The sequence below is a fragment of the Capra hircus genome (genome assembly GCF_001704415.2).
Source record: "Capra hircus breed San Clemente chromosome X unlocalized genomic scaffold, ASM170441v1, whole genome shotgun sequence".
Taxonomy (NCBI): Eukaryota; Metazoa; Chordata; class Mammalia; order Artiodactyla; family Bovidae; genus Capra; species Capra hircus.
This window is the reverse complement of record NW_017189517.1, coordinates 37,823,610-37,851,545: the sequence shown is the minus strand read 5'-3', so window position 1 is coordinate 37,851,545 and position 27,936 is coordinate 37,823,610. Positions and strand designations below refer to the sequence as shown.

The window sequence follows — 27,936 nt, the reverse complement described above, 5'->3', positions numbered from 1 at the left end:
TTAAAAATGTATGTCCTAGTATTGTCACTTAGGACTGATTTTGCATCAGAGAAGGATGAACTCAGAGAAATCTCCATGGTAGCACTCTTTGCAACAATCAAAACAGAAACTGGCACCTAATTTCCACATCATTCAAACATTAAGTTATATTCATAGTCAAGTGAAATTGTCAATATTTGAGAAATTTCTCCATTAAACCACCCGGTTCCCACCTTAGACAGTGGCCTTAAGGAAGTAGACAATGAAATGCAGCACACTCTTCCTCTCATACCAATCACTTACAAATAGTAACTGTGGGCAGCAGTTTTGAGTCAATGATGACTGTTCACTGGTAAAATGATGATAGTGGTCACTACATAAAACACCAAATGTCTAGATCTGTACTATCCAACAGATCTGTGATGATGGAAATGTTCTATATCCTGTATTTTCCAATGCAGTAGTCTCTCACCATATATGGCTACAGCACTCTTGAAGTGGTGCTAATGGGACCAAGAAGCTAAATTTTAATTTTCATTCACTTAAATAGCTACCTGTGGTTATGGGTTACCATAATAAACAGTATATACAGTTTTAGAGTACCTAAGAAACACATACAGAGAAACACACACATTTCACTTAATATCTGACTCACATTTATTAAAAATTGAAATTACAGAAAAGCATGAATAATATTGGCTTTATTAAACAAGCTTAATTAACTTACCTTTGACTAACAAATCAAAGCACTTAATATCACAAAAGGAATTTTGAGCATGAGGTCAATTCCAACCTCTGAAGTTAAAAACAAATGAAAAGCAGCCAAGACTTTTTCCAAAGGAGAGAGCAACCACAGATCTCCCTCTAGTGGCAAGAGATAAAGTTGCTGCTGAAAAGCTGAACTGCTTCCGTACCAATACATAAAACTGCTCACAGACATTACTTTTATATAACTTAAGAAAACTCTAGAAGGAAAATAGATCTGGTTTGCGTAAACAATGTTAGACCTAATCTTCACTTACTATGAATTCTAATGTCTCTAGAAATCTGATCTTTCCAGGAGAAAAGAGATTTGCCAGTGACATCTGGGGAATTGAGACTTACACAAAACAAAAGCTATGGAGCCTTAACCAAACTGAGCAAAAGAAAAGAGAGAAATTTTTCTCTGTTGATAAATGTTCTAGGATGGGACATGAAAAGGAGTAGATTCAGAAGTATAAAGTAGTAAGCAGCAGTGGGTTTGTAAAAATCCATGGTACATCAAAAGAGACAATTTAAAATATTACAAGTTTTTCATAACCAAAACACTTTTCATTCTTATAATCAGTTTCAAAAGACAGCTCTGCCACATTGCCATTTTAATTACAACCATACATACTATATAGATTTAACTACTGAATGACTACTTTCAAGTACAAGAGGAAACTCAAAATAGAAGTGACTTGTGTTACAGCTATTGTTTTTCCCTAACAGCTTCAGGAAAAACAGCTTTTATATACACTGAAGTAAGTACAGAATGTACAGAAGACAGATATATATATACAAAAGTGCATTAATACAGTAATACATTTAGCAGAAATACAGGAAAAAAATCCTGGTTAACAATCTGATACATTACAGTATTTAAGACTACTTGAAGATTCTCCAAACCAGTCAACTTCCTACTTGCTTTGGTTATGATATTGATGCTACATAACTAACCTTTGAAACTAAAACAAAAAAATTGAAATTTTTAACCATCTGTGAAATGTTTTACATATACTTGTGTTTATTCTTAATAGCTTTTGAAAACAGTTCTATAAAACTCCCAACACAAAGATTTAGAATGGATAATACATATATCTAAATTAGAGTATTCAAAGAGGAAATTAAATTGATCCACTACAGGAACAGACACGGTCTGCTCCATTCCTAAAAGCCTCAGCTTGGTAACCTAACCTCAAAGTCTCAACTTAAATCCAATTGGTCAGCTACTATTAAAGAGCAAGCAGCTCCACAAAACAAGCCATGGCTTCAGGCCACTGTTCCTTAGAACAATTCACAATAGGTAAGTGTTAACTTGTCATTTATACATATTAATTCTACAACTACCTTTATATAGTCAAAATGCATATGTATAATTAGACTACTCTCTGCATATGTATAATTAGACTACTCTCTTCTTTTCTACCCCCATCCCTCACCACAAAGAAAAGAACACAGATTTCCACAGGTTCCATTGACCACAAAAGATGTAACAAAGAAATCCAACAATACCTATTGAAATCAGAGAAGACCAAATCAGTTTTTCCAAGTTCAGTATGGATATCAAATGAAAAAAATTAATTTACCATTATGTGATCTAGGTTAAAACATTAATAACCTTAATTTAAAATACAATTGTGAAGGGGGGCTGAAAACAAGTAATTTTTATATTAGAAAAAATATGTAAATAAAATTTTAGTGAGTCAACTCGGCTATACCATGCAACTTCCTATTTTTTTGTCTTAAAATATTTTATTGAAGTATAGTAGATTTCTTACTCTTATTAATAATAGCCAGTTACTTAGAATTTGTAGAGTTCCTTCTAATCTTCTGGAATTTTCCAAAGAAATAAGAATTAAGCATTTCTAAGGAGCTATGTTCCAGATACTACACTGATAAGGATGCCTAGGTCTAAATCTCTCTCAGATACCTCCTACCACTTAGCATAATTTAATTGTAAAGATAAAACTTATCTTACTTTGTCAGACTTAAAATGAATCCAAAGTTATCACAGTACATGTGTATACAAATATTTATTTTCTACCTAATAGTCCTTTTAAGGATTAAACTTACCTCTAAGTTTAGACATATTGAATGTCAGTGTGCACAACATCAATACTATCATTTGACTGTAACTGGAAATTTTCCTATCAACCATCTCAAACTATAAACTGATTTTAAGTAACCCCTTCCCAGTTTGAAGCAAACATTTTTTCTTGTAAACAGAACTGTTAAGTTAAAAGGAAGAGGAATGTTATGCTATTACATAAATGAATACAAGAATCACTAAAGTTAACAAACAAATAAATTTGCTATATAATCTCTGCTTTTGAAGTACTTTTGCCTTGAAAATTATCTTTTCAGAGTTAACTCAATTTAAAAAAATATTCTTGGGAATTCCCTGGAATCCCAGTGGTTATAACTCCATGCTTTGAGGGCCTAGTTTCAATCCCTGGTCAGGGAACTAAGATCCTGCAAGCTGCACAGTGAGGCCAAAAAATAAAATAAGTAAAATAAAAAATATTCTGCTTTATGAGTTTTATCAGGGAAAAAATAAACAAATACATTAAACTATACTTTAGATGACTTCAACGTTCTATGACCTAGCTGGGCCAAAAATCAAGTTATATAAGTGAAACTTAAGATCTGAAGGTTTTCATTACGTACTCTATTATCATTGATTAGTTCGATATAATGCCTTTGCTTACTGATATCCAAGAGCATGGGCATTTTATAAAATGAATTACAACATTTAGATTACTTTTGAATTTGGAAAAGCCTAATGTTGACGAAAAGTATAGAGTTCACCTTTAAGGCACAGGAAGCTATAAAGAGTAAGCCACAAACAAAAGACTCTATGCTAGAGAATCCTGGGAACAAGACTTTTCTATTTGTCATGAACTAACATTTTTGGCTTAGATATGAAGACATTTGCTAAATTTCACAATTTTTAAAGCTCATCAGAATCTGGATTCCTTTATATAGTAGTTTTTTAAAATTTTTCCTTTATGAGGGGTTTTAGCACTTCTAAGGGCTAGATAAAATGAGATGTCTATCCAATCCACGGAGTCATCAAATTTCAAATCAGTTTCTGGCATTAATTCAGCAATATCTAGTTAACCCAAAGGACTGACAAAATGGACAAAACAGCCACCACTTAACTAAAAATGAGACAAGTCTCAAAAAATAAAGTTATTTTACTCTAAGTTCTTCTTGGGACAGAAGAACAGTATAAAGTCCTTTGTACTTCACTACACATTATACTACATTGCCTTACTTAAACTCAGTTGCAAAAATGTAGAAAAAAATACATCATTTTGTTTAAACTCAAGGTTTCTACTTTTAAAACCTGTGGTAGGGACTGACAGACTTCTACAAGGTCTCTTTTCCCCAGTTTTGTTGAAATATAATTGACATACACACAAGATCCCTAATAAAATGTTCTGGATAAATGTGATGTGACTTCATTATGCCCTTAATTAAGAAGTCTTATTTTTTAATCATGCCCTCATGTAACAAGGCTTATTTTTAAAGGGAAAGACTTATTTGCTCTAATGTTAATTCTCTACAGTTGAGAACTGACAATGGAGCAAATAAGTCTCACATTTTTATTAATTGGTTAGTCGAGGTTTATACTTTTAAAGAAAAAAAATTGAGTTGGATTTGTTTTAAATTGAACTTAGAAAGAGATCAGACTAAATTTATTATTTATTCTAAGAAAGAAATAATTCAAACCTGAATTATCTACATGAGGCATTAAGACCAAAAAAAAAGTATAGCACATTAACAAAGACAAGAATTTTTTGTCTTTTTCTGCTGTTTTATTTGGGGGGGGGGGTAGGTAGAGAAAGACTTTGTAATCTCCCTCTTTAATCATAAGCAAACACAAATTGCTTAAATTTTTTTTCTGTTCTTTATTTCAATCTCTTCCAAGCCACCTTACTGAGCTATCTCTAATTTATGATACCATAAAGGCTGTGCATCCAGATTTGCACATTTCATGGTGTACTTTACTATAAACACTCAAACCTTTATAAACTTTAAAAATTGGCTTTGTGGCACTTTGGTAAACTTGCTTAACAGTGACTTAAGTTAAATCTATGGTAATAAGACTGTGATTATTGGGCGAGTAGAGGAATTGGTCTTATTAGGATCTTCTTTTATTGGTCACTGTCAAGTAAATTGTTTCCAAGTATTTAACAGATACATGCTGCTCTACGGTCTCCAAAAGGGGCCTGTTTTCCTTGAAGAGTAACTAAAGAGAACAGGCAGTCATTCCCTGGAATTTTGCTTTTGCTAAGAGCAGGTAGAGAATTCAGCTGTATTTGCTCTTCTATCTACTCTTTCTGTATTTAGAAGGGAAAACACAACAAGGTGGACCCTTTCAATCTTCCTCAAGAGTATTCTGGGATTTATCCCCAAGTTCTCTTTGGGCCCTCTAAGCTAGTCAGAAGCACTAAAGAGGGGGTAAGAGGAAAGTCAGAGGGGGTACTCCAACTGACAACCATATACACATATATACTGTTATTTCAGTAAAATTTTAAAGTATGAATTTAGTAGTCTTCAAAATGTTACAACCATATCACAGACCTCAGTATAGCTGCGATATATCAATTTTTTCCCTTAGTTTCAATTCTTTAACTTTTGAGGAACCAAAATAAAGTAAAAATTTCAAAACATATGATTGTAAGCAAAGGTTATGCTGAGAATTAAGAATTCGCAGCTGAGAAGTAAGAATTCGCAGCTGAGAATTAAGAATTCGCAGCTGAGAATTAAGAATTCGCAGCTGAGAATTAAGGATCTACGTTGTTAATCTTTTTAATGGATTACTTGATATGATACAGTGCAAAAAAAAGTAGGAATCTATCAACCTCTAACTCTAGACTTTAAAAAAATATTGACAACTCATCCTACAAAATCATGATTACCTCCCAAGTTTCCACAATAAAAAGAAAATCATGAAAGTCAGAAAGCAGCTTGATTGTCAGTAGTATCAGTTTCCATTTTCTTTAACCCGTGTGAATGTTTAAAGATGTGTGGGAAAATAAAAGGAATCACACTACTTATAATGTTCATGATAACAAACTCTTCACGAAAACATTTAGAGACTCAATGATTTCACATTTAAAATTAGAGTACTATTAGTAGCCAAGAAGCAAAGGTTTTTTAATATCTCACTGCTCAGTGTATTTCTAGCGATTTACAGAGTTTAGCAGAACTGTAAGGGTTTTCTTGAGTTAATTTTGAACATTAACTTGTTCACATGCCATAAAGCTGTTACACCAAATATTTAAAAATTAGAGCTGTGCTGAAAATAAAAAAACCTACAAAAAGAACTTGACAGAGATGTTTCTTGCCTTTAAGACAGTGTCACAGCCTAAAATTTCAAAAAGCAGTGAAAAGTAGAATTGGTTGTTTTGCTTGCTGGATTTTTCCATTTGAATATTAATCAATGTAGCATTAAGTCTAAAATTCAGCTACTAGTAACATTATTTTCTCAGTAGTCATCACTTGCAGAAAGGATTCTGAATATACATAAACTGAAAAACAAAACCAAACCTAACAAAAGATGTTAGGGCCTATTTTTTACACATTTGAGTTAAAATGAATGAAAACAAATAAACCTAATGAAGGCACTATTGTAAACAGCAATCCACATTCTACAACCTCAAAAAAAAGACGTCCACTAGGAATTGAGAATTATGCTATGGCCCTTTAGAAAAACTAAGAAATCATAACATTAAGAAGAAAATGAATTATGATCTCTACACATTCTATACTGACATAATAAATTATCTGTCAGCAGTACCTTGAAATCTCCTAAACTGTTAAAGTACTAGTCTGAAAAAGCCCACTTAACCACTCTGAAGTTTAAATAGTCAAAACATTTACTAAATCAGTGGTTCTTAAAACTAGAGTGTGTGGCAGAATAACCTAGTACCTGTTCAAACACAATGCTATGCCCCTCCCGCAGCATTTCTGATTCACTAGGTCTGGGGTGGGACCCAAGAGTATGCATTTCTAATAACTTCTCAGGTGATGCTGAAGCTACTGCTCCAAGGACCATCTGCTGAGAACCACAGACCTAAATTATGAACGGTACGTCAGCACAGCCCTAACCAAAAGTTTGGTCAAGATGCATGTAAACAAATAAGGATAGAATAATGCTTAGAAACAATGCTGATAAATTCACCCTTATTACATCAAAACATCTACATCTGCTTCATGGTCTTCCTCAGTCACTTTCAAGGACAGCACTTCTTCATTAAGGAAGAGCCCACTGAGCCTCTCCTTCCGAGCCTGCCTCTGCTCTTTCAGCTGCCTCTTGCGTAAGGCCTTCTGTTGTAACTTCCGCTGTTTGGATCGCTTCTGTCAAAATAAAAATTTCTAAATCAGTGAGATTCAGTTCTGGCGTACCCACCCCCAAAGTACTGTATGGATCAAATTCGATATTTTCTGAATAGAGATGTTCAAATTCCTCTGCAGTACAATCCTGGTTCTAGTAAGTGAGCCATTAGCTTAGACATGAAAACAAATTTTTCAAGATTCTATATTTACGGTATTTGACTAGGAAATCTTCTGATTAGGAAGGTTTGAAACTTGATCATTTGACTAGTTATGGATAACCAATCATTTATAAGGCTTTTTATATTAAATTAATGTACACTGGTGTCAGTGCAGAGGAAACATGCAGTGAACAATAATGAATACAAATGTAGAGAACACTGTCAAAATCTCTAATGCTTATTCTTTGAAGGCGCCTTTCATCCAAAAGCATTAGCAATTTTACAATGGCTGGGAAAGAACCATGTCTTTTTCATATTAAGCAAATGCCATCTTTTAAGCCCATTAGAAACCCAGTGGGTACTCTATTTCTTGCCACTGGTGAACTGATGCCAAAAAAGAATGACCACATACACAGAGGAAACCCTTGGCAACCAACAAAGCTGGCTATGTTTCTGCTACTTTGGTTAAGAACCAAGTAAAGAATCACTTTCCAGGAAAAGTCACCACTGGGTTCCCAAGAGTTATAGAGATACCCTTATCATCTGTAAGTTGGCTCCACACTGTCACCACTGCAAGGAACCCAACTTTCCCACTAAGCATCACAGAACTATTCTCTATACACTTAAACTTTCTATTTTTTATGTGTCCAAAAATACTATACAGAGCTTTTTCAACTGTGAAAAGAGTTGTCAGAAATTAGAGAAAGCATTATTACATTTTAAAAAGAGCTACAAAGAAACATTCATGGTTAAAACTTTAAGAAAACATTTAACACACACACAAGACATACGGGACATTTTTAGGAGCTAATAGACAGCAACATCAGCAACCTAGTGAGATCTGCTTAATAGTAAGTTGCAGTCAGTATTGCAATATTGAGACTCACTCATTATTTCCATCAATTTATCTTACGTAAAACAGACACAAAAATCAGATAAAATTGAAGGTAATATGGCTGTGGGTCAAAACAGCATTTCAAAGCACTCAGTGTAGAGGGCTTTGTTCAACAGCAGAGAATCCTGCTTGCTCAATTAAAATCAAAACCCACAGGCATCTATAGAGCAGGATAATTTTAACTCTTCAAGAACTGTATATGAAGGAATACTAATGTTAATATTGAAAGGTAAAGTTTTGTATTGATTAGACGTTTTACTTTTGAATCCCGAATCCGTTCTGCTGCACTTGCAGACAAGTTGCTGTCACTGTGTGCTCGACTCATGTTGGCACTGGAGTTTGAAGCAGAGTTTCCAACACTGGACCCACTGCTGCTTGCAGAACTGACCATGCTGGCACTGCTGCTGCTGGCACTGGCACTGGCGCCGCTCACTCCACTGGTGCTTGCACAACTAAAGTTGCTTCTCTTCCAGGCCTCTCTTGTGGGCCGTAGGCGAGGGCTATGCTCCTTGATATAGTTTCTGACCTTGGAACAGACAGACAAAAACTGGTTAGTATTGTACCTTGATGTTCTGTCCTCAAAATAATGGAGAAAAGAAGAATATTGTACTCAAAGATTGTCAAAAGTGCTACAGATGCATATAGGTAAACCAGAAAGGCAAAAGAAATCTCTAAATGAAGAAACAAGTACCAGGAAAATTCTGGTGTTCAAAATTCTAGAATAAATGTTATAAAGCTATATTTTTTAAGTATATAAAATATAATCAGTAAATGATAAGCTACTAGCTTCCAGAATTTAGGAGTATAAGAAAATAACACTAGAAACAGAAACTAACAATAAAATAGATAAGAGTAGGCATTTTTTAAAAGGTTGCCACTTAACTATGCTGCTGATTATATTAGAGTGTTTCCTAGATCTTAGGTAGGGGCCCATAATACCTGTCTTCAAACGCAAGGCATCAATTTACCATACTAGTAAAAAATGGGCTGGAATGTAAAAAATTATATAGTCTGTCTGTTGAGAGAAACACAGAGAGAAATTTTTCATAAATGATGACAATTACAAAAAATTAAAATGTTCACTCAAGTATAGCTCTCAATAATATTTTGATTCTGTCCACTGGTCTTTTGTAAGATGAGTTAGAATAAATCTATACCTTAGCATAACAACTCCTTAAATTGTGAAGTCAAATTTCAAAACCTATATAACTAGAAAGTAGGTTCTAGATTCAAATGATCCCAGAAAGGTATGGTCACATGAAATGTACATAAAACCTCTTAAAACCACATGTTCTAATATTACATTTCACAGCAGTGATTTTGACCTTAATTATCTATATATTTATATACGACTATTCAAGTCATATATGACTATTCAAGTATAAAAAGCAGAGACATTACTTTGTCGACAAAGGTCTATCTCGTCAAAGCTATGGTTTTTCCAGTAGTCATGTATGGATGTGAAAGTTGGACTATAAAGAAAGCTGAGCACCGAAGAACTGATGCTTTTGAACTGTGGCGTTGCAGAAGACTCTTGAGAGTCCCTTGGACTGCAAGGAAATCAAACCAGTCCATCCTAAAGGAAATCAGTCCTGAATATTCATTGGAAGGACTGATGCTGAAGCTCCAATACTTTGGCCACCTGATGCGAAGAACTGACTCATTCGAAAAGACCTTGATGCTGGGCAAGATTGAAGCCATGAGGAGAAGGGGAGAACAGAGGATGAGATGGTTGGTTGGCATCGCCGACTCAATGGACATGAGTTTGAGTAAACTCCGGGAGTTGGCAGTGGACAGGGAGCCTGGTGTGCTGCAGTACATGGGGTCGCAAAGAGTCAGACACAGCTGAGCTACTGAACTAAACTGCTTCAAGTATACATGTTATAAAACAATGGTATTTTTAATAGCTGTAGAATCTGTATTTTCTTTACATACCTGCTTCAGTTTTTCATCTGTGAGACAGTTAAGTTCAATAATAAACTCACTGTCAGTAGGGGAGATTTGAGCAGAAGGATCAATTATTTTAATAATATCAAGTTGTTCCCGAAGACCCATCTCAGTACTGACTTTACGACTCAGATACTCAATATATTCCACCTATATGATGAAAAATTATAATAAATAAGATGAATGCCAAAACCTCTGATCTTTTAGTGTGCAACTTATAATATGCTTAAGTATCAGAAACACTTATTTTCCCCCACAAAACAATTAGAGCTCAAATTAATATTTACTAAGCACTCCACATTAATCCAGTAGCTTTAAGTTAGACAATAAATGAAACTTCACGTATTCTCCACATATACACTTTTAATTAAGAATGTCAAGATCTCTACCTGTTCATCATTTGTCATTGCACTCCAAGGAAGTTCATCTAAATTCCGGTGCTTGTTTTTCTTTTTAGGAAGCAGGCAAGGTGAACTTGGAATACTGGGTATGACATCAGAAAGTACATCACTCCCGCTGGCAATGTCACTGCCAGGTAACTTTATAAAAATAAGGAGAAGGTAGGGAAAGAAAAATTAAAAGCAAGAGTTTAAATGCCATGTTTCATACTGACTAAAAATTACTTTAATAAAAGACTAATGACAAATACTGAATCAGGAGACATTAACTCTGATCCACTCTTATTTTAGACAAAGCAGCAACATCAACATACTCTTTGTATATGCAGTCAGTTATTCAATGAGCAGTATTTTCCAAAAGCTTAAAATCACAATTGAAGCTTATTAAAATGCTAACTTAAGAATCACTCATCATTAAGGTTTTAAATTCATGTGAATGCAGGCTAGGGCCCAAACAGCATAATGAATAAGGATAGTCTCTATCTCAAGAAACCTGAGTCATCTGCCACTATCTGGCTCTTTGCCAAACACTGTGGTAGACATACTGCCAAAACAAAGACAAATAAATCATAGGCCTTGTCCTCATGACTGTATTAATAACCTCAAGACAACTACAATAATTTAAAATATGTTGTTAATATGTATCCATGGCACTGTAACAGGTACACGGAATCTAAAGGAGTCTAAGTCATGGTCCTTACACAAGAACTTTATATTCTACTTGGAAAGATAACACAGTAGCACAAACATACAATTATATAACATAACAAACAACAAATGCATGTTTGAGATGACAAGCCATCAATGGAAATACCTAGCAACAAATTGAAGCTGCAAGATTAAAGCTTAGAGAACTACTAGGGGACAGGCACTGGGGAGACAATTGCATAGAAGAGATGTATGAAGCCACAAAAAGGGGGTGAATCACTCTGCAAGGTGATCATGTTTACAATGAAGTAATCTAAATGCGCTATTCCCCCTTAAAAACTACATTTTTACTTTGATAGTCATTGATGAATCCAAGTACATAAGTGACATCCAACAATGTATGACTTCCTTCAAAATCTCATTAACTGACACTGCTTGAATGGTTCACCCTTAGCCCAAATGTCAGTGTAATAGTCAGTAGTAAGAATGATTGCTGAATGCACGCACAAAGACCATCTTTTTCCGTTTTTAACATCAATAAAACATTTTGCTATTTCCCCTTTGAAAAACTTCAAATCACAAAATTACTATGTTAAAGATCCTCCTGGGGTTCCTAAAACAAAATGAGGTACTCCTTATCAGATGAAAGGGCTCCCCTACTTAAAACTACTTTGATTAACTAGGTAGAGAAAGGAACTTTCAAAATATCTATACTCTCAAAACATAAGAAAAAAATTCATCTAAATCTTTAGCAAATATCTGTTAAGTGCCAGACTACATGCTAAGCATTTTAATTTGTCCCTTTAATTCTGTTTACATAGTTGTTGGGGGGTGGGTGGTAAAAAACAGGCAATTAATGGTTCTTTGGCCATTTTCTTTTTCTGGGGAGAAGTAAAAGATCCCAGAGTTCAAATCCCAGCCCCACTGCTTACTAGCTGTGTGATCTTGTAGAGGTTAGTTTCCTTCTTTGAGCCTCAGAGTCTTCAGGAAGTTATGGTTACTATCATCCATCTCAAAGGACTGTTGAGAGATTATATGAGGTAACATGCCTGGCACATAGGTGATAATAAATTGAAGTGTGTCCTTTTTTCTGTACCTTGCCATGGTTTTAAAAAGAAAAGAACATAAACTCTGAGAATACTTCATGTTGCTTAAGTGGCTGGGTTAAGTTTTGCATGTTAGTCTCTAAGAATGGCAGCATGGGGAAAAGGAAGAGGCATTCACACAAAGAGAATAATAAAACCATAGGTAGAAGGGAAAAAAAAAAAACCAACAGAGGACAAGATTAAGAAGACCTATATAATTAAAACAGAAAATCAGTGCTAGGGATTTAAAAGCTTTACAAATGAACCAGAGCTGTTATATGATATAAAGAAGTAGGCCAATAACATTTCTAAATAGAAGTAATAATGAAATTGGTCTTGAAGGAAGATGAGTTAAAAAGCAGTATGGGAGCTTCCCTGGTGGTTCAGTGGTTAATAATCCTCCTGCCAATGCAGGGGACATGGGTTCAGTCCCTGATCTGGGAAGATCCCACATGCCTTGGAGCAACTAAGGCTGTGCGCCACAACTACTGAGCCTGTGCTCTAGAGCCTGGGAACCACGACTACTGAAGCCCTCGCACTGCAGAGCCTGTGCTCTGCAAGAAGGGAAGCCAGTGCAATGAGAAACCTGCACACCTCAACAGAGTTGCTCCTGCTCGTTGCACCTAGAGAAAGCCCACGCCCAGCAATGAAGACCTAATGCAGCTAAAAATAAATAAGTAAATAAATATTTTAATAAAATATAGTATGGGAACAAAATAGAGGAAAGACTGGAATTAGGAAGCTCTTGTTATGATTTGGGCCTAGATCTGATAGAGTGCCTGATGAACTATGGAATGAGGTTCGTGACATTGTACAGGAGACAGGGATCAAGACCATCCCCATGCAAAAGAAATGCAAAAAAGGCAAAATGGCTGTCTGGGGAGGCCTTACAAATAGCTGTGAAAAGGAGAGAAGCGAAAAGCCAAGGAGAAAAGGAAAGATATACCCATTTGAATGCAGAGTTCCAAAGAATAGCATGGAGAGATAAGAAAGCCTTCTTCAGCGATCAATGCAAAGAAATAGAGGAAAAGAACAGAATGGGAAAGACTAGAGATCTCTTCAAGAAAATTAGAGATATCAAGGGAACATTTCATGCAAAGATGGGCACAATAAAGGACAAAAATGGTATGGACCTAACAGAAGCAAAAGATATTAAGAGGCGGCGGCAAGAATTGACAGAAGAACTGTACAAAAAAGATCTTCACGACCCAGATAATCACAATGGTGTGATCACTCATCTAGAGCCAGACATCCTGGAACGTGAAGTCAAGTTGGGCCTTAGAAAGCATCACTACGAACAAAGCTAGTGGAGGTGATGGAATTCCAGTTGAGCTGTTTCAAATCCTGAAAGATGATGCTGTGAAAGTGCTGCACTCAATATGCCAGCAAGTTTGGAAAACTCAGCAGTGGCCACAGGACTGGAAAAGGTCTGTGTTCATTCCAATCCCAAAGAAAGGCAATGACAAAGAATACTCAAACTACCGCACAATTGCACTCATCTCACATGCTAGTAAAGTAATGCTCAAAATTCTCCAAGCCAGGCTTCAGCAATATGTGAACTGTGAACTCCCTGATGTTTAAGCTGGTTTTAGAAAAGGCAGAGGAACCAGAGATCAAATTGCCAACATCCGCTGGATCATCAAAAAGGCAAGAGAGTTCCAGAAAAGCATCTACTTCTGCTTTATTGACTATGCCAAAGCCTTTGACTGCGTGGATCATGAGAAACTGTGGAAAATTCTGAAAGAGATGGGAATACCAGACCACCTGACCTACCTCTTGAGAAATCTGTATGCAGGTCAGGAAGCAACAGTTAGAACTGGACATGGAAAAACAGACTGGTTCCAAATAGGAAAAGGAGTACATCAAGGCTATATATTGTAACCCTGCTTATTTAACTTCTATGCAGAGTACATCATGAGAAATGCTGGACTGGAAGAAACACAAGCTGGAATCAAGATTGCCAGGAGAAATATCAATAACCTCAGATATGCAGATGACACCACCCTTATGGCAGAAAGTGAAGAGGAACTAAAAAGCCTCTTGATGAAAGTGAAAGAGGAGAGTGGAAAAGTTGGCTTAAAGCTCAACATTCAGAAAACGAAGATAATGGCATCCGGTCCCCTCACTCCATGGGAAATAGATGGAGAAACAGTGGAAACAGTGTCAGACTTTATTTTGGGGGGCTTCAAAATCACTGCAGATGGTGATTGCAGCCATGAAATTAAAAGACGCTTACTCCTTGGAAGAAAAGTTATGACCAATCTAGATAGCATATTCAAAAGCAGAGACATTACTTTGCCGACTAAGGTCCGTCTAGTCAAGGCTATGGTTTTTCCTGCGGTCATGTATGGATGTGAGAGTTGGACTGTGAAGAAGGCTGAGCGCCGAAGAATTGATGCTTTTGAACTGTGGTGTTGGAGAAGACTCTTGAGAGTCCCTTGGACTGCAAGGAGATCCAACCAGTGCATTCTGAAGGAGATCAGCCCTGGGATTTCTTTGGAAGGAATGATGCTAAAGCTGAAACTCCAGTACTTTGGCCACCTCATGCGAAGAGTTGACTCACTGGAAAAGACTCTGATGCTGGGAGGGATTGGGGGCAGGAGGAGAAGGGACGACCGAGGATGAGATGGCTGGATGGCATTAATGACTCGATGAACGCGAGTCTGAGTGAACTCCGGGAATTGGTGATGGACAGGGAGGCCTGGCGTGCTGCGATTCATGGGGTCGCAAAGAGTCGGACATGACTGAGCGACTGAACTGAACTGAACTGTTGTGATTTGGACCTGGACTAAGGTAAGCAAAAAAAGAAAGAAAAATGGGAACAGAAATACAATTTACAAGACTATTTCATAACTGAATAGGTAAGGATAATAGTCAACTGGGGCTACCCAGGTGATGCAGCAGTAAGGAATCCACTTGCCAATGCAAGGGATGCCGGTTCGATCCCTGGGTCAGGAAGATCCCTTGGAGTAGAAAATGGCAACCCGCTCCAGTATTCTTGCCTGGAAAATTCCACAGACGGAGGAGCCTGGTGGGCCATAGTCCATGCAGTTGTAGAGAGTCAAACATGACTAAGCACACGGCACACAATAGTCAAATGACCATATGTGACCAGAAGAAAATTGGCAACATTTCACAGTCATACAACCCATCCAGGTTAACACACAGCCCCTAAAGACCTCATTTTTTTATGGCAAGAGACCTGAAGTAATGTTATATAGATCTTCTAGTCCAACACCTCATTTTATAAGTAAGGGAAAAATGATATCCAGGGAGGGTCATATGGTTAGTGGCAGCATCCAAATCAGGACACAAGTCCAGAACTTTCAACTATATTAGGCTGTCTTGCCTTGCAGGTGGTTTGGAATGAGAGAAGGCGGCAATCTGGGGTATGGTAAGTTTGTAGTGATAATGAGAAAACCAAGTACAAATGTTCTTTGAAATTACAGTAACCATTTTTCAATACAATATAAGACATGTCACAAAGCAGAGTCTTTTTTTCTCTCCATGGAAACACAGTAATTGGAAGTTGCATTACTGATTAAGGATTCAGCATCAGATAATGGGTTAGCATTAAATAATAAGGTCACTCAAGCGGAGATGTCAAGTAGCCAATTGGAGATATGGGATTACAGCTGCAGATGTACAGAAGAATCAACTGTATGGATTCCTGTGTATTTATTAGAGCAGCAATTTTCCATTTTATAACTGAATATATTTCAGAGTCAAAATGGTTAATAATTCTCACATTTTTCATGGACAACAATATTTTATGTATTTATATTAGAATCAGTAATTGTGACAAGGAGAATTAAATCAAACCTCTGCCATGTTTTCTGTAGCATGTAGCAAAATTTTATGAGTAAGCTCATTTCTGTAACAGCTGATGTGCAATTTCAAATTGCACCTCTATGTTTCAAACATGACAGCTGTATTACTCACTTTCTAAATTTTCAACACTTTCCTGCTCAATAATAAAATAATTTCTCAAGCTCTAAGACTAGTCAAATATATCTTTAACAATAAAAGGACTGCAAGCAAAGAAAACTATGTGCAAGGCAAAATGCTTTGATGCAACTTCAAATACTAAGATGCTTTTCATTCTAAGGTTAAAATTCTGCCTTATCAGGTAGTTAGCATTTCTCTTCCGAGAGAATCTATGAATCATTTATATTTATTTTAGTAGTAACTGAAACATCTGTTTAGAAGAAAGATTTAAACATATGTAGATTTTAATCACAACAGAGGTAATATGAATTTTTTAACTACAGTCAATGATTTTTAGCCTATATTAATCCTAACACATAATTTGTAATTATCTTCTAGAGTAATTTACTATTCATCTCTATGAGATCTCACAAAGACAAGAGAGCTTTTTAAACCTTTCAGCATATTTAAACAGCAAATATCCATGGTAACAGAGTACCTACACTCCAATTTCAGAAGTGGGAAAACACATTACTAAGGCAGGCCTTAGTTTGTTTCAACATTGCAGTCAGTCGTGTGCATTAATGGTGAGTGGTTGGGGATAGTTTTCCACTCCACTCATAAAATGAATGAAGCAGTCAGCAATTAAGATTTTAAAACGCCTGCCATTTTGCAACATTATGGATGATAAGAACTCTAAATAAGTCACATGAAATAAGCAAAAAAGTAATAATAATTTCTCAGAATTATCTGAACTCCATCTGCTTACACTTTATTAAAAATCCTTGTAGTTGGATATTAAATACAAAATGTGCACTTCAAAAAAATGAGACAGTGGGAAGTAGAGGAGCAAAGAATGAGAATTTGTGATTTGCAGAGGCAAACTATTATATATAGGATGGATAAGTAACAAGGTCCTACTGTACAGCACAGGAAACTATATTCAATAGCCTGTGATAAACCATAATGGAAAAGAATATATACATATATGGGAGTGTGTATGTGTATAACAGAGTCACTTTGCTGTACAGAAGTTAATACAATATTGTAATCAACTATACTTCAATAAAATTGTTTTAAATGAGGCACTGAAGAATAAAAAGGTATAATATCTAAACAAAAATGCATACTACGTTATTTATAATAGAAAAAAACTGAAACATATGAATAGAGGAATAAGGTTTCATAAGTTCTGGAATATCTAGTACAGGAATATTATTTAGTCATCAAATGAATAATTTAAATATCACAAAAAAGTTTATAGATTAAATGAAAATTTTTTATTACAGCATCTTATCCAGAAGAAAAGCAAACACTGCCCAATTCATTCTGTGAGGCAAAGTGATACAAAGGCATCACAAGAAAGGCAAACTACAGACCAATAACTCTTATGACTACCGATGCAAAAATCTTCAACAAAATAGTAGCAAATCAAATCCAACAGCAATTTAAAAGGATTATATACCATGAGCAATTACGATTAATCCCAGGAATGCAAGGGTGAATCATTATTAGAAATCAATATACTACATCACACTAACAGAATGAAGAGAAGAAACTGCATGATCATCTCAACAGACATGCAGAAAAAGCATGTGACAAAATCTAACACCTTTTCAGATTAAAAACAGAACTCAGAATAAAAGGGAATTGCCTCAATATGACAATAAAGAACATCTGTGAAAAACCTACAGCTAACTACTCAATAGTAAGGACAAAGCTTCTCACCTAAGATAAGGAAAAAAACAAGGATGCCTGCTTTTGCCAGGGGTATCTAGATCTTCTCTATTTCAACATTGTACTAGAGATCTTGTCAGGGCAATTAAGCAAGGAAAAAAAGTATCCAGATTGGAAAGGGAAAAACAGAACTATATATTCATAGATGACATGATCTTAAATACAGAAAACCCTAAAGAATCTATACACAAAAAATTATTAAAAATGAGTTCAGCAAAGTTTCAGGATACAAAATCAATATATGAAACACAACTGTATTTCTATACACTAGCAGTGAATAATCCAAAATGTGAAATTAAGAAAACAACTCCATTTACAACTATATTGAAATAATAAAATGTTTAGGAATAAACTGAACCAAGGAACTAAACAACCTAATTAAGCATAGAAAACTATTTTAAAAATCACTGAAAGAAGTTAAAGAAGGCCTAAATACATTCTGGCCCATGTTTATGGACTGGAATATTTAATAATACTATTAAGATAGCAACATTCCCCAAATTGATCTACAGATTCAGTGAAATCTCTATCAAACTTCGAATTTCCCTTTTTGAAGAAGTGACAACCTGATCCTAAACTTTGATAAAAAAAAGAACAAAGTTACAGAAATCATACTTTCTGATTTCAAATCTTGTTACAAAGCTAGAGTCATCAAATCATAAGGATAAGAATATCTTGCCATAGATAGATATATGAATCAGTGGAACAGAATCAAGAGTCCAGAACTAAACCTATATATGTCTATGGCCAATTCATTTCCACAAAGGCACCAAGACCATTAGATAAGGAAAAAATACAGTCTTGTCAACAAGTGGTGCTGGGACAACTGGATATCTACATTCAAAAGAATGAATCTGAAACTCCTACCTTATACCATATACAAAAAGTAACTCAAAAGGACCAAAGACCTAAAATGTAGGAACTAATTAAAGCTATAAAATTCTAAGAAGGAAACAGATGAAAAAATTTGCATGATCTTGGATTAAAGGATGGTTTTAAAAATATAACATGATAAGCACAGAACTCAAGAAAATATAAATTGGAATTCTTTAAAATTAAATTTTTTGTGTATTAAAGGACATTATATCAAGCGAACAGACAAAATCAAATGAAAAGACAACACACAGAATGGGAAATATTTTTGCAAATCATGTATATGATAAGGGTCTAGTAGTCATCATGTATAAAGTATTCTTACAATTCAATAATAAAAGACAACGCAACTTAAAAATGGGCAAAGGATTTGAATAGACATTTTCCCAAAGAAGATATACAAATAGTCAATAAGATAAGAAAAGATGCTCAACATCATTAGTAATTAGGGAAATGGAAATCAAAATCACAATGACATACCAACCTTACACATAGTAGGAAGGCTGTAATAAAAAAGACAGACAATATAAAGTGTTGGAAAGGAAGTGGAGAAACTGGAATTTTCATGTATTGCTAGTAGAAGTGTAAAATGGTGCAGCCACTTTGGGAAACATTTTGGCAGTTTCCCAAAAAAGTGAACATAAAGTTATCATATGACCCAGCAACTCCCAATGTATCTTCAAGAGAGTTAAAAATAAAAATCCATATGAAAACTTATACCTGAATGTTCATAGTAATATTATTCATAACAGCTCCAAAGTGGAAATAACCCCTCAGTCGATGATGAATTAAACAAATAGTGATGTATCCATAAAATGGAATATGCAGTCATAGAAAGAAACTGCTATGGACTAGATGTTCGTCACCCCCTAAATCTGTATCTTGAAGCCCTAATCCTCAATATGATATTTGAAGGTGGGGCTTTGGGAGGTAATTAAGCTTAGAAGAAGTCATGAGGGTGGGGCCCTTGTGATGGGATTGGTGACCTTGTAAGAGAACCAAAAGAGGATACTGCAGAAGACAGCATCTGCAAGCCAAGAAGAGCACCAGAACCTGGCCATGATGGCATTGTGATCTTGGACTTTCAGATTCCAGAACCACGTGTTTGTTTTTTAACCCAGTCAATGATATTTGTTACAGGAGCCCGAGCTGACTTAAGACAGGAATGAAATACTCTTATGTGCTATAACACGGATGAACTTTGAAAACAGTGAAAGACCACAGACACAAAAGGCCACATATTACATGCTGCCGCTGCTGCTGCTGCTAAGTCACTTCAGTCGTGTCCGACTCTGTGCGACCCCATAGACGGCAGCCCACCAGGCTCCCCCATCGCTGGGATTCTCCAGGCAAGAACACAGGAGTGGGTTGTCATTTCTTTCTCCAATGCATGAAAGTGAAAAGTGAAAGTGAAGTCGCTTAGTTGTGTCCGACTCTTAGCGACCCCATGGACTGCAGCCCACCAGGCTCCTCCGTCCATGGGATTTTCCATGAGTACATTTATATTAAATGTCCAGATAGGTAAATCCATAGAGAAAGTAGAAGAGTGGTTGCCAGGTGACAGGGGGAAATTAGGACTATCCACTAACAGGTATGGGTTTCTTTTGGAGTGATGTAAATATCCTGGACTTAAATATGGTGGTGGTTGCACAACATTGTGAATATATTAAAATTTATGAATTATAGAATTATTAAAATGGTACCTTTTATCTCAATTTTTAACATTTTTTATCCATATCATATTTATAACTACATATGAAATAGAAGCATTTGAAATAAAATATAAAAATAAAGGGGTTGTAGATTATTTCTTCCTCTTTAAAACCTCTTATTTCTCAGCATAGTATTGTTTATAACTAGAAAAAACTGAAATCAACCTAAATATTCATTATTAAGGAAGTGATTAAATTATGCTTCAGTTATTGAAAAGAATGAGATAAAGTAGTTGAAACAGCAGAGGTGACCAGGGATCAAACCTGTGCCCCCTGCAGTGGAAGCACAGAGTCTTAACAGCTGGACTGCTAGGGAAGTCCCTTCATGTGCCTTTTTAACACTGTGCAAACATACTGTATCTGTATAAGCTCTTAATGGTGGTAACCACAGCAGAGTTGGACTTGGAGACTTCTTTTTAATTTTATGCCATTCGGTATTATTTTACATTTTAATAAAAATTTTTTGAAATAAAATGTTTGATTCCTCTTTTGTAGAACAATTTCAAGTATCTAGAAGGCGATATTCAAGCATACAATGAATATAACAGTTGCTATATGCAAGGAAAGCTTCTTCAAATGTTATTGTCTTTTTTGTTGCTGTTGTTATTCTCTTTTACAATCAGAAAATGGATGTTGCAATAACATGATCTACATTTTCTGAAGGATTGTTTGGAAATGCTGCCTCATAATGACAGCAATTTGCTACAAAGCCATTTTCTGTGTTATAATGTGCCACAGAAGAAAAAACACTGTTAGGTGGAAAACATCTCTACATATCAAGAGAATACAAAATGAGAAATTATATTTCTGACAACAGTGAAAAATTATGTATTATGGAGTGGTTTGTGATCTTATATATAATATGACCCTGGTGTAAAGTTATTATACCTATAAGGACATGAAGGTCATTTATTACTAAAGAGAAAATTTGCTTGGATTAATGCATAGAAAGGTACTGATGATATGTATATTAACAGGAACATTATACAAGTACTAAATTACATGAAAATGTACAAAAGGTTACCTGCAGCATGAGAAGCCTAAAAGGTACATTAGTAAAAATAAAGGATACATATTTCTAATTCTTAATGCTGTCAGAGAATCTCTAGGACTGAACAAAAATTGGGAGAAATTTACTTTGAGGTAGAAATGAAAATACTGAAACAGAAATTCATAATTCTACTTATGGAGTAATAAAGGTAATATAAGAAAAAAAAAAAACCTACCTGCCATTCAAATTCGCTATCTGACCAATCCCAGTATGTGCTAATAGAAGAAGAGACATCACTGCAGACACTCCCTTCAGGAAATAAATCAAAAGATGTGAACTCTTGATCATCTAATAGGGAATAGCAATCATCTTGGTCTCCAACAGAAACGGATGAAAACAGTTCTTCACTGCATTCTGAGCTGGCCACACTTGTTCCACAGGAAGTTAAGTTCCACCTTAAAAACGACACAAAATCAATCACAACAGAAACTACGGAATCCATACAATTTTTTAAGATACAAACAGTTCAGTTCAGTCACTCAGTCGTGTCTGACTCTTTGCGACCCCATGCACTGTAGCATGCCAGGCTTCTCTGTCCATCACCAACTCCCAGAGCTACAAACAAGATATATTTATTACATTTATGAGGAATATGAGCATATTTTTAGATATAATATACGATAATTATTTTCAAAAGAGCTCTTTTAAAGATATATATTAAAATATTTATGAATGAGTATGCCTGGAACCTATCTCAAAATTATATGGAAGGGATTGAGGAATGAGTACACGTTCAGTTGCTTCAGTCGTCTGACTCTGTGCAACCTTATGGACTGTAGTCTGCCAGGCTCCTCTGTCCATGGGATTCTCCAGGCAAGAATACTGGAGTGGGTTGCCATGCCCTCCTCCAGGAGACCTTCCTGACCCAGGGATAGAACTTGCATCTCTTAGGTCTTCTGCATTGGCAGGTGGGTTCTTTACCACTAGTGCCATGGACAGGGGCATAGATAAAGTATGCCGCCATATGTAATTACTGAAGCTGCATGATGGGCATATGGGGTTCATTACACTATTCTCTACTTTCACATCTGACTGGAGCCAGAATGAATTCAAATTCTTGCTCTGTCATTTGCCTGCTGTTTGATCTGAAACAAAACAAATCTTTGCCAAGCCTGGGTCATCATATTTAATATGCAGTTACTATGAACATTATATGAGAATGCATACAGAGCACTCAGTGGATATGAAATGTGCTCAATACACGCCAGCTATTATTATTATTTTTTTAATTATTGGTTTTAGGTTGCGCTGGATCTTTGTTGCTGTGCCCATGTTTCCTCTAGTTGCTACAAGTGGGGGCTACTTCTCTAGTCACGGTGCATGGGTTTCTCATTGTGGTGGCTTCTCTTATTGTGGAATATAGGCTCTAGGGTGCAGGCTGAATAGTTGTGGTGCACAGGCTTAGTTGCTCTGTGGCAAGTGGATTCTTAACCACTGTGGCCGACCAGAAAAATCCACAGCTATTATTACTAAAGGAAGAGGGCAGTCAGTGCAGGGCAGACAAAAGTACCAACACAGTATACAGGCAGAAGCTCAAAGTGTTTCTTTTATTTAAGTAACTTTTACAAATCATTGCAAATATGTTAGAATAAGAAAGGAGTCATGAATAAGATTAAAATGACAAATAATCCTACTAATTAGCAATAACTGATCCATAATATTTTGGTACTTTTTTCTACATGCATATGTATATTTTTACAGAATCACTATTGTGTGTGTGTATAGATATTAGTACCCTATTTATTTTCACTTAACATTATATACTGAACATTTACCCAGCTATATTACTTGAAAACATTTTAATGCCTATATAAATAGTCCATTGATTAAACATAATTTATTAAACATTATCCTTCAATAACAGGTACTTAGCTGCTCAAAATTCCATTTTTTGGTATTACAAATAATACTGAAATGAAACCTTTTTATTTATAATTATTTATCCAAACATATAATCTCTCAGGATAAGGAAATTACTAAATCAAACAATATGAACACTCCTAAGGGTGATAGTATACTTAGCCAAGTACCTTTCTGAAACATTGCATAAATTTACACTCCTTGCTGCTGCTGCTAAGTCGCTTCAGTAGTGTCCAACTCTGTGTGACCCCATAGACGGCAGCCCATCAAGCTCCTCCGTCCCTGGGATTCTCAAGGCAAGAACATTGGAGTGGGGTGCCATTTCCTTCTCCAATGCATGAAAGTGAAAGTGAAGATGCTCAGTTGTGTCCAACTCTTAGGAACCCCATGGACTGCAGCCTACCAGGCCCCTCTGTGCATGGGATTTTCCAGGCAAGAGTACTGGACTGGGGTGCCATTGCCTTCTCCATTACACTACCTAAAGCAGTCTATAAAAGTGTTCATTTCACAACCTTAATAGCACTGAAATTTTTTGTTTTTAAAATTTTACCTGGTTGATAGGAGAAAAACTTTTTAATATCAATTTTTATTTCTTTGACTACCGTCAAGAGCAAAATTTAAAATATTTATTAGCCATTATAGTACAGCATTTTACAATGTGTTAGTATTTTTCTTGCTGATTTTGTTAAGAGTTCTTCATACAGTATGGATATTAATATTTTGTATTATTTGTATGCAGGTCAAGAAGCAACAGTTAGAACGGGACATGGAAAAATGGACTGGTTCCAAATTGGGAAAGGAGTACATCAAGGCTGTATCCTGTCACCCTGCTTATTTAACTTACATGCAGAGTACATCATGCGAAATGCTGGGCTGGATGAACCACAGGCTGGAACCAGGACTGCTGGGGGAAACATCAATAACCTCAGATATGCAGATGACACCACCTTTATGGCAGAAAGCGAAGAGGAAGTAAAGAGCCTCTTGATGAAAGTGAAAGAAGAGAGTGAAAGAGCTGGCTTAAAACTCAACATTCAAAAAACTAAGATCGTGGCGTTTCGTCCCATCACTTCATGGCAAATAGATGGGGAAACAATGGAAACAGTGACAGACTTTATTTTGTTGGGCTCCAAAATCACTGCAGTTGGTGACTGAAGCCATGCAATAAAAAGATGCTTGCTCCTTGGAAGAAAAGCTATGACCAACCTAGACAGTGTAGTAAAAAGCAGAGACATTACTTTACCAACCAGGGTCCATATAGTCAAAGCTATGCTTTTTCCAGTAGTCCTGTAGGGATGTCAGAGTTGGATAAAGAAAGCTAACCACCAAAGATTTGACGCGTTTGAATTGTGGTGTTGGAGAAGACTCTTGAGAGTCCCTTGGACTGCCAAAAGATCAAGCCAGTCAGTCCTAAAGGAAATCAATCCTAAATATTCATTGGAAGGACTGACGCTGAAGCTGAAACTCCAATACTCTGGCCACCTGATATGTAGATTCATTAGAAAAGACCTTAATGCTGAGAAAGATAGAAGTCAGGAGAAGAAGGGGATGACAGAGGACTAGATAGTTGGATGGCATCACTGACTGTATATTATCTGTTGCAGGGTTATGCATTTTCCTTTTTTTTTTTTTTTTTTGGTCTTGAAACCTACAAATCTGTTTTCTTTTATAAATTTCCACTAGCTTTATATTATTGAGATAATCTTCATTGCTTTGGCAGTAGCCTAGGAAATTAATCCTTAAGACATGAGTTAATATATCTGATACTAATAAGGTACTGAAATAATGACTTCCTGAAGAATAGCCTATTACTTACCTATTATTAGGTTGTTTCTCATTCTTCATTAAATCCAGTTTTTTTTTCTTGAATTATGTATTTATTTTTTAATTTCCCCTCTTATTTTATATAGTTAATCTTAATCCCAAAGTTCTTGATTTACAAAATTTGGGCAATCTGACAATTTTATGGCACCTTTTCCTTTGTGATAAAAGTAGAGTATTTTAAAGCACTGAAACACACACAATATAAAACACTGAAACACACACGCTAACCTAGTATAGTTCCATAATATAAAAGCAGATGTCAAAAAACTTTTATTAATAGGCAAAAACTCAAAATTCATCTAAGAAGCCTAGAATACCTTTTAATATTACCTAGCTTTATCACACCGGAGAAGACAATGGCACCTCACTCCAGTGCTCTTGCCTGGAAAATCCCATGGACGGAGAAGCCTGGTGGGCTGCAGTCCATGGGGTTGCTAAGAGTCGGACACGACTGAGCGACTTCACTTTCACTTTTCACTTTCATGCGTTGGAGAAGGAAATGGCAACCCACTCCTGTGTTCCTGCCTAGAGAGTCCCAGGGACGGAGGAGCCTGGTGGGCTGCAGTCCATGGGGTCACACAGAGTCGGACATGACTGAAGCAACTTAGCAGCAGCAGCAGCTTTATCACAGGCTTGCTAGGTAAACAGTATACGCATTTTTTAAAAAAGATCAACAAACCTGGTTGAATTAGGTAGAATTAACCTAATTACTTCAGTCATGCAACAGGGCAATAAAAAGCCTTGAATGGCAATTACAAGTTCTGTCCTTTCACACACTCAACAGACATTTAGTCAGTCAGTATCTTCAAAGTGCCAAGCACTGTGTCATGTACTAGGAAAAGCTGTTAGGTAATTGTTTTAATAAGAATTTCTTCTCAGCTTCAAAAATTTAGCAGATATGTTTTTTTTCTATGAATAATAATGACTCTCTTTTTTAAAAAAAACTATGCCATACTTAATAATTGAAACATTGGGTCACTGACAAGGGAGTCTGGAATTTGATTTTGTGTTCTTACCTTATGGCAAAATCAGGATGTTCCTCAGTTTTTCAGATCTGTAACTTTTAATAGATATTACAAAGTTCTGGGTATTCTTAGAAGCCTTAGCTCCTTGTTCTTTTCTTTTTTTAATTAACAACAAGGAAACTGATCTCATACTTGAAACAGTCATTTACAAACCGGAAAAACAGCACTTCTGAGTTTTCAAAAAATTCTCTTATCTTCTAATATGCAAATACTATTATTGTTGTTTTAAAACAATGTAGATTAAAAACCAAGTAGGAAGTACTTTCACCCACTGCCAGTGGGAGTGTTATATTGGCACTGACATAATCTGTATATATAGATTTGGTAGATATGTGTATAAAGCAATTTGGTAGTGTATATATAAAGAGCTTTAAAAAGGTTCATTCCTTCGGACTCAGTAATTGCTTTGCTAAGAATCTATCCCTTTTCCCAAATAGAAATTTGGAAAAGAAGATGTATATATAAACTTGTCCAAGCATTATAATAGCAAATAAAAAAGGGGGGGGGGGAGACAAACGCTCCCAAAACTAAATGAGTATAATCATTAAAATCATATTTTCAGACCATTTATTGGAAAAGAAAATAAAAGTGTGAATAACCTGGTTACAAATTATATATATAGCTCGATCCTGGTTTTGAAAATTATATGTGTACAAAAAAATAATAACATTGAAAGTAACAACAGGGAATTCTCTGGTAGTCCAGTGGTTAGGACTTGGTGCTCCCATTCCAGGGGCCCAGGTTCAATCTCTGGTCAGGGAACTAAGATCCTGCAAGCCTCATGGTACAGCCAAAAAAGGTAACATCATCAAAATGTTGACACCTGTTATCTGTTGTGAAAAGGATTATAAGTAGTCTTTGTGGTTTTGTATATATGCCCACAATTTTTTCTAATGAGCTTTTATAACAGAAATTTAAGTGATGCTTTTAGACAGTTCTGTTGGCTTCAAATATGTAACGCAAGAGCACCAGGTACGTGTGCTCAGCACTGAACTCTTCAAACTTACAAAGCCCTTAAATCTTATTCCACTAAGAGAAAACTACCTAACACTAAGATCCTAGCCATAACCATGCAATTATTCACAAGGGAGACTCTCTCCGTATCTCCAAAGAAAAATGTTGAAAAGAATCCACGAAATGGGGTTTAACTCAGTAACTAGGCTTACTGCCAAAATTTTAATTAAAAAAAAAAAAGCCAAGAACACTTATCCATAAGGCATTTCAGCAATAATATACAGATGAAGGGCTTTCAATGGCATTTTTGTAAAATTAAGAAAAGCACATGCATCATATACATTCTTCTGAAGCCTTTCTCAGGAAGACCTAACCATTACCTCTGAGAATGAGAATCCAATGAGCACTGCGGAATCAAGTCCTACAGTCAAAGATGAAAAGTCATTCCAAAGCCATCCTTTCTCAGTTAGCAATCCCCTATCATCACTTGTATTCATCACTGGCACCCTGCTAGAATTCCCATACAACCACCTTGACCTCTGCTACTCTCTGGAGCCCAAAAGGGCATCAGGGTCCCAAGTTAGAACAGGTGACACAACCCCCTACTCGGCTCATTCAAATTTCCAACTTTCATCCCAGCAACTTCAATTGTCTTGAGATCCTTACCCATCCCTCTTACCCCCTCTATAGTTTGGGAAGTAAACAACATTCCATGATATTTCTAAGGCTAATTCTTCTATTTAGCCTTCTGAGTTAATCCCATCCATCTCC

The 27,936-nt window shown here is 35.9% G+C and overlaps 1 protein-coding gene across 2 annotated transcripts in view; it reads right to left on the bottom strand.

Moving 5' to 3' along the window:
* Positions 1-618: 618 nt before the first annotated feature.
* FAM199X (family with sequence similarity 199, X-linked) overlaps positions 619-27,936 on the bottom strand; it is a 32,129-nt gene continuing 4,811 nt past the window's right edge. Inside the window, exons 2-6 of one of the 2 annotated variants that reach the window (XM_018044228.1) lie at positions 21,678-21,897; positions 10,461-10,610; positions 10,060-10,221; positions 8,513-8,650; positions 619-7,092 (exon numbers count right to left, since the gene is read on the bottom strand). In XM_018044228.1, coding sequence (XP_017899717.1) covers positions 6,922-7,092; positions 8,513-8,650; positions 10,060-10,221; positions 10,461-10,610; positions 21,678-21,897 — 841 coding nt within the window. In that variant the 3' untranslated portion in view covers positions 619-6,921. Of the gene's footprint in view, positions 7,093-8,383; positions 8,651-10,059; positions 10,222-10,460; positions 10,611-21,677; positions 21,898-27,936 lie in introns of both variants that reach the window. The other variant, XM_005700177.3, reaches the window with a different exon arrangement.